The 13,053-nt window shown below is 39.8% G+C and overlaps 1 protein-coding gene across 1 annotated transcript in view; it reads right to left on the bottom strand.

Annotated features, from left to right (window-relative positions):
- Window positions 1–13,053, bottom strand: part of LOC107289171 (phospholipid phosphatase-related protein type 5-like) — a 36,623-nt gene that overhangs the window by 6,383 nt on the left and 17,187 nt on the right. Inside the window, exons 4-5 of the mRNA XM_015817872.1 lie at window positions 3,996–4,172; window positions 3,150–3,269 (exon numbers count right to left, since the gene is read on the bottom strand). Coding sequence (XP_015673358.1) covers window positions 3,150–3,269; window positions 3,996–4,172 — 297 coding nt within the window. The remainder of the gene's footprint in view (window positions 1–3,149; window positions 3,270–3,995; window positions 4,173–13,053) is intronic.

Raw genomic sequence — 13,053 nt, 5'->3', positions numbered from 1 at the left:
ACGGCCGACAAATGGTCTTCCAGTGTCAGCCGTGGATCCAGGAGGACACCCAAGTTGCGTGCCCTCTCTGAGGGGGCCAGAGTCTCGCCCCCTATAGTCAGCGATGGAGTCAGCTGACTATGCCGGGGCGCCGGCAACCACAGCCACTCGGTCTTGGAAGGGTTGAGTCTGAGTCTGTTCCTCCCCATCCAGACCCGTTGCTATTTTGACCCCACTGCCTTATTGTCCTTAAGTCAACTGAGGCAGAATATAAATGGGTATTAAATAAACAATAAATAGGTAACCAAGTTAATACACTGGTTTTATATCGGTTATAAATCAAGCAATGTACAATTAAGTACAGGTGGTCCTTTTACTGACCACTCATTCAGTGACTGTTTAAGCTTATGATAGCAGTGAACAAGTGGTCGTTACAACAGGTCCTCAAAGTTCCAGCCATCAGTATCCCGAGGTCACATGTTCATGATTCGTGACCTTCCCTTCCCACTGAAGTCAGAAATCACAATCCTGTAAGGTGCTCAATCATTCATTCAATTTTTATAGCTGCCCGTCTTAGTCAATGACTCCGGGCAGCTTACAATTTAAAAAAACACACACATACATTACAATTAAAAATACTAAAAAGATTTTAAAATAATAACAACAGCAAAAAAATTATAAATCATCCAGATTAAATATACATAGGATCCAGGTACTTGGCCAATCTCTGAAGGGAGGATCTTCCATGGAGCAAGGGCACTGCAGGAAAAACTCATTTTCTGGTCCCTTCCAGCTGACACTTTTTGGCTGATGGGATCTGCAGCATACCCATTATTCTGCTCAATTTGGTCGGACTCTTGGAAAAAAGGTGATCCCTCAGGTACCCTGATCCAAAGCCACGTAGGGCTTTAAAGGTAACCACCAGAACTCTGAATTGTATCCAGAAACACATGAATAACTAATGCAGCTTATGCAGAAGTGGTATTACATGTGCGGTGTATCTGGCACCATTTACTACAAGCAGCATTCTGAACCAGTTGAAGTTTCCAAATGACCTTCAAGGGCAATCTCATTTAGACTCTAAACCAAGGGTTACAAGGGCATGAGTTATTGTGAGCAGGGCCTCCCGGTCCAGTTATGGGCACAACTGGCACACCACCCAAAGGTGTGTAAAGGCCCTCCTAGTCACAATTGCTACCTGCTCTTTCAGCAGGATCCACAAGTCCTGCATAGCACATATCTGGGGTAGTGCCACCCCATCCAGAATCAAAGATGGAAGAAATGTAAGAGATGAGCAGGCTGAGCCCGAGGGAGGGGTCAAACATGTCATAAGTCACGAGTCCCTGGGTGCACACAACAGATCTAAGTCCAGCCCACTTTAAATGCCTCTCTTATTTCCGCTTATTTCCCTTAAAGGCCAGTTGGTCAGATCCTTGTAGAAAGCTTAAGCTTGCAATAAATCTTTATATTCATTTGAACTGCCTGAATCTCCTGATTTCCCCGGTGCTTGACAAGAACCTTGTCTCTAGGGGGTTGAGAAAAACCAAGTTTGAATCCACTTTCAGCCATAGAAGCTCACTGATTACTTTGATCCACTGCCTATCTCTCAGCCTAGCTTACACTAAGGATTGTCGTAGGGAAAATTTGGAGGAGTAACTGTTACATGTACCACTATTGAGATCCTAGGAGAAATGTGAGATAGCAACCTAAAAAAGTAATAATAAAAAAAACAATAGCAACAACAGAATTGGATTGACGTGGATTCTGGATAAAGCGTCTGATGTAATGATGCCTACGTAGGGAAAGCAGACTATGAATTGGTTCCTCTTATTCATGCATTTTTTTAAAATGAACATTTAGCTGCCCTACAATGTTAATTTGGGCAAACAAAAGCCTTTATTTTGACATCTCATAGGAAGCGAACAGAACGGATTATACAAAAAGATACACCCATCAACCAGATGCTTGCTTGAGCAAATGAGATGGTGAAACAGGTTGATTTCCGAGATGAAACTGAATAGAATAAAGACTTTAACAACATTTCATACTCTGCTGTAACTGCCATGGTTTTTAGGTAAAGCAAATTGAGGGGGGGTTACCTTAAGGAGAAAAGAAAACCAAGAAACAAAATCTCTTACATCCCAGCCCTATGCCATTTACTTATCCATTTCCCACCTTATTTATTATTTGCTTAGTTAAGTGGTGAACATACCTAATATCTTTCTTCCTCTTATTTTCCCTGCAGCAACAACCTTGTAAGGTGGGTTGGGCTGAGAGAGAGTGACTGGCCCAAAGTCACCCAGCCAGTTTTTCATAGCTAAGATGGGATTAGAACACACACCCTCTTGATTTCTAGGCTGAACAAACTCAATTTACACACAAGCAATCTCAGGCATTCATGCAAGATGTCCACATCCTACTATGTAACAACCACTCAAGTCTGTCAAATGGCCAGGGGCATTTGGAGTAAAAAAAAAAACTAAAAACCCCAAAGTGCATATTAGTGTTCAAAGCAATCACTAATTTTATGCAAATAGCCTCCTGCAAACACTGCTCAAACAGAAGCCTTCTAGATAAACGCACAGCTAGGATGTTTTAGGACACACCTCAGTATGTTTAATGTAAATTTAAGGACAAAGGCAAACAAGTTAAAGAGACAGCCTTTATGTCCAGTTTGTGATAAAATCATATCAATTTACTTATCAGTCCTTTCCACATAAGTTCCACGTCATTTGAACAATTAGACGCATATAAAAAGTACATTTGTATATATGCAGTCTTTTGTACTGGCACAAAACCATCACTGGGCAACTAATGTATCCCTTGAACTGAGAAGTTTGGACACACTAAAGAATTTTAACTGACATTAAATTAATTAACTGAAGAGAATGTTTCCGTGCAGACTTCATGATTTTGTGAGAGGAAGAAGGCTGCCTCTTGTGACAAACTGATTTAACAGCACAATACAAATTTAGCCTTTTTTCTTTATACTGCCTTTTTTCTTCATGGCCTCCTCCAATCCTTGAGAAGATACAAAAGCGTTCCTGGTCTCCAGACCACCATAGTTTATGGTGTGGACTTGAAGATTTGTTTCTCTTACAAAAACTAAGCAAGGCAATCATTCTACCTCAGATTCACCACAAAAGTTATCAATTCACCACAGACCTTACCTTTACTACAGAATGTTCTACCCGAGGGATGCTGATCATAGACATCTGTCCCAGATTGTCCAAGTGTGACTGTTCATGTTCTGGTTGTCTACCTCTAAAATTATTAACCACACATACCACCTAGAAAGAGAAGAAAGTTCTTAGATACTATGAAGCCATTATGTTATCTTGGTCTTCACGGAAATACCATTATAATTAAACTGTACAGTTTCCAAAATATATTCATCCCTTCAAAAGTTGTAATTTAAATACACTGTAACTTTAGGTAATTATAAAGCCAGTCTAGTGGAAGTGGAATTCGCCATGTTATTCCTGGTGCTTAAAACAAAGTTTTCAAACACTTAGGTGATATTTCCAAACTAATATAACTTGCAGAGGATGCAGTTTGATAGAATGTGACCTTAAAAACTGAACATCTTTAAATTAAAATAGAAACATGTCAGTGTAAGAACTGATACTGATGATGCTGGAATCCTGGATTCTCAGGCTCCAGAAAGTCATTTTATAAACAAGGGACTGATAATCTTGGAAAGAAACAACTCACTGAATATAGAATCAAAAATGCAAGAGAAAGAAGCCATGTCCACATGGAAATGATAGTGACAGTAATAAAAAGAGCTCTTTAAAAATTACTCTCTGAATAGAACGGTCTAATAGTAAAAAGCTCATAGATGGAATAATGCAATACCATACGATTACTTTAGCTGGATAAGGCAAAATAAACAGTTGTATTTACTGAAATTTGTCATTATGCAAATAGCCTGTATTCTGATGGATTAATGAAATGGTGGATCCTACAAACAGTCAGACATGTAACAGGTAGAAAAATGTGAAGCTGATACATACCAAAAACACCGCTATTGAAATACCGACTAGAAATCCTGCTATCACATCTGACCAGTGATTTCGATATTCCGCTACTCTGTTGATACCAGCGAGAAATGCCATACACATTATGCTCAAGCAAAGGACTGGTTTTGCCAGCCTGGTCCCTCTAGCCTTTATTGTGTGGGTGATGTACATCTAGGAATAAAAAAAAATTAAAAAAAGATAACAAAAATAAATGCAACGCAATATCCATCAGTTTTCATCTAGTTATGGAGGAATTTGAATAATTGTCCCCACTTTGGATGAGTAATGATTTTTTTAAAAATCATATAAATAAACATTTACGCCAGGAATCCAAATAAGCTATTGATTTATTTACTGGATTTCTACCCTGCTTTCGGACTGAAATCAATTGCAACCTTGAAAATGATGCTTTTTTGGCCCCACCCGCACCCCCTGGTTGAGACCGGTGATAAATAATCCTACAGAAACGGACACAATCCATGATGAGTGAGAACCAGGCACAGGTAATTCTCAACTTACAAACACAATTCAGCCCAACATTTCTGCTGATGAGCAAAAAAAAAGTTGTTAACTGGGTTTTGCCCCATTTTATGACCTTTCTTGTCACAGTTATTGAATCCCTCTAGTTGTTAAGTTATTAACCTAGTTGTTGAAGTGAATCTGGCTTCCCTGTTGACTTTGCTTGTCAGAATGTTACAAAAGATGGGTCACGTGACCTTGAGACACTGCAACCCTCATAAACACATGCTGGTTGTCAAGACCGAATTTTGATCATGTGACAACAGGGATGCTTCAACAGTCGTTAAGTGTGAAAAACAGTGTACTGAGTCACTTTTTTCAGTGCTGTTTTTTTAAAAACTTTTTTAAGTCGCTAAATGAATGGTTATAACTCAAGGGCCGCCTGTATCGTTATCACATTCCTCATTTGTGTTAGACTCCTCCCATTTCCCACAATGCATTTGGTGGCACAGTTCTCAGTGCATAGAGATTAAGAGTTATGCCTATCTGGGTTTATTTATATACATGGCCAAAATAATACCACACAAACAGATAATTTCCTTGAATAATTTGAACGCATAATAAACTAACAAGGAATTCTGAAAATAACAAGAAAAACGAATCCTGCTTTTGTATCTAATACCTTTGAGGCACATTTAGCAATACTGGAGAGGAAAGGCACTTTTTTACTTGCATTTTCATGTACACTCGGTGCAATTAACATTAGGCAACCGTGTTGTGTGCAGACAAGTGCGATTGAAATTGTTCAGTTAATGAAAAATATTTATGCTGGCTAAATATCTCGCAAGACATAGTCTAGCTAGCTAGCTAGCAATCTTGTCAGAGTTTTATGGCCATCATCCAACACTGCTGCACTTTAAAGCGAAATGAATAGATTGAAAGCTCAGAATTCCAATAAATTAGAACTTAACTCTTTTCTTTATTGTTTGGCAAAAATGTGTTCACTGTAGGCAAGAATTAAAAATAAATAGCAAAGTACTATGAGATACATGTTGGTGGTTTGCTGTTTCCAGTCACCAGATGGAACATAGGTACAAAATTTGTCTTTCTTGATTTTGATTATTTTTTTTATGCCCAGATACTTGCTTAATTCTAATAAAAATCCAGTGAAAGACACTATCGTTCCAGTTTTATATGTGATAAATTGAAAACAAGCTACAGATGCATTGCAGATGTTTTAGTAACAATATTTATATCACACTTAAAACCTAGCATGAACAGAAATAAAGGAATATACACAAAGTAGACATATTTAAAAAAAACTTAGGCAACTATATTTAAGGGAATAATGGAATACCAAATAGATAATCACCTCATAATAAAAGAATAAACTTGATATGCAAAAACTACTAACAGCGTATACTAGTTAAAGCAAGTAAATGATGGAACTGCACCATTAGAAAAAAAATAAAGCAAGCACACTGTAAAGGAGGCTGCTTGGAAAGCAAAACAGTACTTAAAAAACAAGTTCCTACTAAACTATCAAGATCACAAGAGGTATTAGTACCGCTTTATAAAACTCTAGTGAGACCACACCTGGAATACTGCAGCCAATTTTGGTCATCATATCACAAAAAAGATGTTGAGAGTTTGGAAAAAATTCAGAGAAGAGCAACTAAGATGATCAAAGGCCTGGAGACTAAAACATACGAAGAACAGCTACGGGACTTGGGCTTGGCTAGTCTAAAGAAAAGAAGAAACAGGGGTGACATGATAGCAGTATTCCAATATTTGAGGGGCTGCCACAAAGATGAGGGGGTCACGTTATTCTCCAAAGAACTAGAGGGCAGGACAAGAAACAATGGTTGGAAACTGAACAAAGAGAGAAGCAAGCTGGAATTAAGGAGAAACTTCCTGACAGTGAGGACAATTAACCAGTGGAACAGCCTGCCTCCAGAAATCATGGGTGCTCCATCACTGGAGGTTTTTAAGAAGAGGCTAGACAGTCACTTGTCTAAGATGGTATAGGTCAGTGGTGGCGAACCTATGGCACGGGTGCCAGAGGCGGCAATCAGAGCCCTCTCTGTGGGCACGCATGCTGTCGTCCCAGTCCTAGGCCTTCAGCTGGGTTTTATAAAACCTTTTCGCTTTAGGCCTCCACCGCCATGTGCAAAAAAAAAAAAAGGTTCAATCAGTCAATTTCAACTTCTCGCGGGAAAAAAAAAGATCTTGCAAAGTTGGAATTGATTGATTGAACTTTTTAGTCCCATCCAGTCTGCCGTTACCACTGCAGCCACACCCACCCAATTAGCCACACCCACCCAATTGGCCACGCCCAGCCAATGGGCCATACCCACCCGGCACTCGACGATACATAAGTGGGTTTTGGATTGCAATTTGGGCACTCAGTCTCTAAAAGGTTCGCCATCACTGGTATAGGTTCTCCTGCTTAAGCGGGGGGCTGGACTAGAAGACCTCCAAGATCCCTTCCAGCTCTATTCTATTCAAACTATTCAAATTCAGACCATCCATAACTGGGTTATTAAAGCCAAAGGCCTGTGGATTATGCTATTCTTCCACTCAGGATAAAAGGGTGCGGTAAGACTAGTTTGGTTGAAGAGGCAATCCTTCCTCTACAAAGTGGCAGATATGCCTTGCTGAAGTTATGTGCAGCAAACTGGAAATGCTCTAATCCAAATGGATGGGAACATTCAAGCCAATGTAGGGAGAGAAAGTATAGCAAAATCAATAAAAGGTGATATCCATTTCTGCCCTCCAGAAATGGTTGCCCGCCAGTTTTGCCAAGGGGATAAGAGAAATGTCCAGATCTGTTAAGAACTGCAATCTGAATCAAGGTTTTCCAGCGGCATGATTGACATCACTCTTAATACACTCCTGAAATTACAGTTACTTGCTGCTAAGCCAAATAGCAAGCTTGACAGAGCAATAGAGGCCCATTAATGTTCATTTCAGACCTCTTTCTTTCTTCCCAGCTTGCTTGAGAAAAGGTGATGTAGTTAGACCCCGAGCAATTTATTATTGCTTCCTATGCAAAGTACTCACAGCTAAGCTGGAAACTTCCTTAATATTTTTATCTTTATTGCAAGGCTGCTTTAAACATATTCATGAGAAAGAGAGGGAGGAGGAGACAGGTAATGGTAATTAATGTTAAAATCCCAGACCCTTATGGGGCAGGACACCTAATCATTCTGCTTATAACATTTCTGCTTTAAAAAAAAAAGGAGGGGGGAGAAAGAAAGAGAGAAAAATTAGGTGTATCTTGTCTGAAAGTGCTGAAGCTCACCACCTGCTTGTGAAATAAAGCTTTTTATGAACAGCAAGCTATCGAAAATAAGTCTGCCTAAAATTGCCAGAATAAATCAGTGGTTAAAAAAAGACTGCATCCTAAATCACACCCTTCCATCTTCTTCCCCTCATTTGGAAGGCAACGTGATTTTCACTTCACAGTTCTTCTTTCATCTCTTCCATTCAAATTGCAGCAGACACTCCCTCTCTGCCAGGTTAGGTTGGAATACTGATGAGTTAAGAACGCGGTTCTCGTCTCCACGAAGAGCTAGTCTACCAATAAACTCTCAAACCACATTAGAGATGGATTCCTCAAGGTCTGAATTTAAGACAACTCCATTCTTTAAGGAGACATCACACCAGCTAAGGTTCACCATGGTATCTTGTAGCAAAGTAAACAAGTGTGAAAATAAATTTTTGTTTTTAAACGGTCTCTGTATAAAGTTGACGCCCCTTGGCTGTTCCCTATTGCTCAGGAATTGTTTTGTCCATGCCTTAAAATATTGCGGGAACAAACAAATGTGGATTAGGTAGTCAATGACCTCTCCAGTAGAAGTAATAGAGGAGTAATTGCCAGTCAATAAAAAAAAAAAAAGCAACAGCCTGTGAAAATGCTTTTCCAGCTGCTGACTTATCCACAGTTGTCTGATGCTCTTTACACTTACAAAGGCTTATTTTCTCACTACTAAATTCTACTCTAGGGCTTGCTACAGAGCAGCGTGCAGTAGATGGGACTGCAATCTGCAGAAAACAACCTGCAAAGATTTGCCTATCCACAGTCAAACTACTTTTCAGCTTTGTCACAATTAAAAAAAATCTTATTTCTATGCATCTAATAAATCAGGGGTCCCCAACCCCCGGTCCATGGACCGGTACCGGGCCGCAGCATGCCAGCAACCAGTCTGCACAAACAAGCAAAGCCCCATCCTCGAGATGCAGGCAGCACACAAAACCACGCCCCCTCCGGTCCGCGAAAAAACCTCTCTCCACGGAACCGGTCCCTGGTGCCCAAAAGGTTGGGGACCTCTGCACTGGAGCATGAAGTTGTCCGAAGACTTCAGCTAGTTAACTGGGCTCCATTACAAGCGTCCTTTTTCCATTGTGTTTAGATTTTCTCTCTCTCCCAATTCTGGGCTGTATCAACAGACTTATTCTCAGGGGTTTTTGTTTTGCCCACATGACAAAGAAAGATGCTTTGGTTATTTTCCCTTTTAAAAATGTCTTTAAATCATGAGGTTCATGTAGGAGAAGGAGTGGCGGAACCTGGGAGCAGAGTTATGAAGTTAGTTGAGAAGATTCCTGTGTATAGGCTTTCAGCAATAAAGCAGTTTAATTGGACCATGCACAGACCAGATCTTTCATGCCTGATAGTTCACCAGCTATACTGATAACTCCCACAACAACAAATCCATTCCACCCTATTTTCACAGAAAGACGAATCCGTTGTATTTTTGTGCGCCTGTTTTTATATACAAATTTCCCAAAGAGACAAACCATTGAAAACACTTTTGATGTCAACTCTCTCTCCAAACGCACAAAATATTTAAACAGATCAAAACTAAACTTCTCTGTGATCTTTTCATGGACATCTGGTTCATCACTTTAGAAAAGATGCTGATCTTTTTTGAATTTGATTCTGATCTGTAGCCTACAAGGCTGGAAAAACTGATAGAAAATAGTGATGTGATACCGTGAATTTTTAGAAGGAAACCATCACAGAGCAACTTCTCACAAGTGTATGTTAAACCTAAAAAAGTTGACCATAATCATAACACGCTATTTTAAACAAGGGGAGATTTAAACCTAAAAGTAAAGGTAAAGATAAAATGGGGGCTTTTAAAAAAGGCACTCAAAATATGACTGGGATTTGGGTCCAGGGAAGATTAGAAAGCACCACTTTTTTTTGCTGTCAAGCACTTTTAACTGTCAAGACGCTTCTCAGATGCCAGATCCAACTTTAATTTGTGCTTTCAAATCAGTTTTTGACACTTGGCAACTGCCTCACTAAGTTCCTGTGGTTTTCTTGGCAAGGTTTTTTAGAAGTGATTTGCTATTGCCTCCTTCCCAAGGCTGAGAGGAAGGACTATCCCAAGGTCACTAGCTGGTTTTGTGTCCAAGGAAGAACTAGAACTCATGGTCACCCAGTTTCTAGCTTGGTCCCTTCAACACTACAATCCAACTTGATATTTGTATAAGAACAGCCCCAGTTCCAGCTGCCAAATCTCAGCACAAAACACAAATCTCCGACAATTTTTTTCATGTTTTTGAGAGACAGCCAACTGACCATTGTATATATAAATAGAGAATATCTCTCAAGGGAGGAAAGAAGATTAAAGGCATGAAAAGTAAAGAAATACGTCAGCTTTTTGGTTTTGTAAAATTTATTAAATCCTTGGGAAAGCTTACTAATACATAGGTTAATGATGCTCTTAATTAAACTTCATCAGAAAAGGAGTAAAAATAAAATTGAAATAACTTTTGGATTAACTTTCTACTTTAGCACATACTGCAGGAAATTGCAGCTGCCATTTTTATTTAGCTGGTGTTGATCTTCGTATGCATCGAGTTGTGGGCATATCAAATATCAAGTTGTACCCATATTAAAGGTTTTTAAAAAGAGACTGGACAGCCACTTGTCTGAAATTGCATAGGGCAGGAGTAGGCAACCTTGGCTCTTTTATGACTTGTGGACTTCAACTCCCAGAATTCCTGAGCCAGCCATAAAAGTCATAAAAGAGCCAAGGTTGCCTACCCCTAGTATAGGGTCTCCTGCTTGAGCAAGGAATTGGACTAGAAGTCCTCCAAGGTCTTTTCTAGTTCTATTCTGAACTGAACTGAGTTTGATGTAGGAACCTAGAATTGTATTGGTGTAGTATATGTGCAAATCCGAGCAGTTTGTCCCTTTGTAATCAAGAGATGGAAATTGGGTCGATGTTCAGATTTTCTAAGTGCCATCCTACATTTTCTGGTGTAGTACCAAGTGTGCAGATAACCACTTGGACCACCATGGCCAGTTTATGCCATCATCTTTCAATTTCAATTTTCAGATCTTGATACTTCTGGATCTTCTACAATTCTTTGTCTTTTACCATCGCCTGGTACTGCTACATCAATTATCCACCCTTTCTTCTTTTCAACCGGTTATATCTGCTGTGTTAGGATCCAAGACTTTTATCAGTCTATATTCAGAAATCCCACAATATTTTAATCTGCACATTTTCAATTACTTTTTCAACTATATTTTCCCACCAATTTTTCATTACTGACACGTTATGTCAGGGGTCTTCAAACTTGGCCCTTTTATGACTTGTGGACTTCAACTCCCAGAATTCCTCAGCCAGGCACGCTGGCTGAGGAATTCTGGGAGTTGAAGTCCACAAGTCATAAAAGGGTCAAGTTTGAAGGTCCCTCCTTTATGTTATGTGCCTTTGAATGATTGTTTACTCCTGATGACTGCCTGGACAAGTCCCTGTAGTTTTCTTGAATGACAGGTTCAAGGTTACCCAGCTGGCTTCATTCATAAGGTGGGACCAGAACTCACAGTCTCCTTGTTTCTGGCCTTCACCAGTACACCAAACTGGCTCTTGGCTATGGTCTACAGGGTAGAATATCTATGTCTTTCTATACCAGCGGTTCTCAACCTATGGGTCGCGACCCCATTTGGGGTCGATCAACCATTTCACGGGGGTCGCCAAGCAAGGCTGTCCGCCATTTTTTTCCCCTTTTCCGGCGGGTGCCTTACCTCCCTTGGGCTGGGCCAGCTGGTGGTTGGCCTGCTCCATCTCTGCCCTTGCCAGCTACGCCTCGGCCGGCGCAGGGGGCAGAACCACGCATGCGCGGCGCTCCCGGGCAGGGAAAGTCCTCAACTTATGACCGGTTAGGTAGTCCTTGACTTACGACCGGTTTAGTCCTCGACTTACGACCGGTTTAGTCCTCGACTTACGACCGGTTTAGTCCTCAACTTATGACCGGTTGGGGGTCGCGGCATTAAAAAGGTCGAGAACCACTGTTCTATACGGATGAAGGAATGGCTTCCTGGAGCCCAGATTAGATAGGAAGGGAAAATCAAAGCAAGATTATCTCTAAGTGTACACAGCTGCACCAATATACAGTGTCAATGCCAGGCTGATAGAAATGTCATGCATTGGGTGTCCAGAGGGTGGCTTTCTCTTCTTTAGCTCTAATCTTTTCTGCAGTGGTTTATTCTGATGAGAATTTAACTTCAATATTTGGGCTGTTTGTCAGAACATACATTAAAATCCTAAGAGATGTTATAATTATGCAGTTATTTTATATAGGATAAATGCATCTACTTCCATATCCACGCAAGTAATATTTCGGGTAGATTTTGTTTTCTCGCTGTCAAGCACACCAACTATTTCCAGTTGACAATTCTCAGCTGCCAGATTCGACTTAATTTGTGCTTTGAGTCAGTGTTTTACTCCTAGCAACTGCCGAGACTACTCCTTGCAGTTTTCTTGGCAAGGTGTTTCAGAAACGGTTTGCCACTGTCTCCTTCCAAGAGCTGAGAGAGATGGGCCTAAGGTCATATACTGTAGCTGGCTTCATGTTCCAGGTAAGACTAGAACTCATGGTTTCTAGCTTTAACCAACTACGCCAAACTGGATCTCAAGAAAAACATTATTAAAATAAATAATATTTCTATATTATGATTAGACTATTGCATTAGAACTGTAAAACCCAGGTTCTAATCCCTAATGAATAACTTTAAAAAAAAAGATTGCTAATGGTCTTGGTGACTACTTGTCTCTCACCTAATCTACAAGGTTGTTTTGCGAAAAGGGAAATATCAATGTTTTTGAACCATTGAAAAGGAAGGAAGGAAGGAAGGAAGGAAGGAAGGAAGGAAGGAAGGAAGGAAGGAAGGAAGGAAGGAAGGAATCTAGCCAATAAAACATGTTTACAACATTATAAATATATAAAAACTAACCTGAACTAATTTTCATATACAAATATTGCTGTATCAAATAATCCTAATGGATTTGTAATACAGCCACACTTTCCAATTCCATATTTAGTCATGTGTTCATGACTTAAATGATTGATTGGTCTTTCATTTATTCATAGATTCATGGGAGGGAGACGTTTAACTTTTACATTATTTATTTATTGTTTACACCCAGTGTTACAGATTTTTTTTATAAGTAAGACATTTACAGAAATGCAAAATGTAGCTCAAACAACCGTGTAACTGTAATTAACCAGGTTACCATCTCCTCTGCCTCCTCTTTAGAGAAAACAAAAGTCCTTTAACAAAAAAACATCT

The sequence above is a fragment of the Protobothrops mucrosquamatus genome, unplaced genomic scaffold (assembly GCF_001527695.2).
Source record: "Protobothrops mucrosquamatus isolate PMUCROS unplaced genomic scaffold, P.Mucros_1.0 scaffold647, whole genome shotgun sequence".
Classification (NCBI taxonomy): Eukaryota; Metazoa; Chordata; class Lepidosauria; order Squamata; family Viperidae; genus Protobothrops; species Protobothrops mucrosquamatus.
Note: the sequence above shows the minus strand (reverse complement) of the source record. Positions and strands in the feature narration are given on the sequence as shown.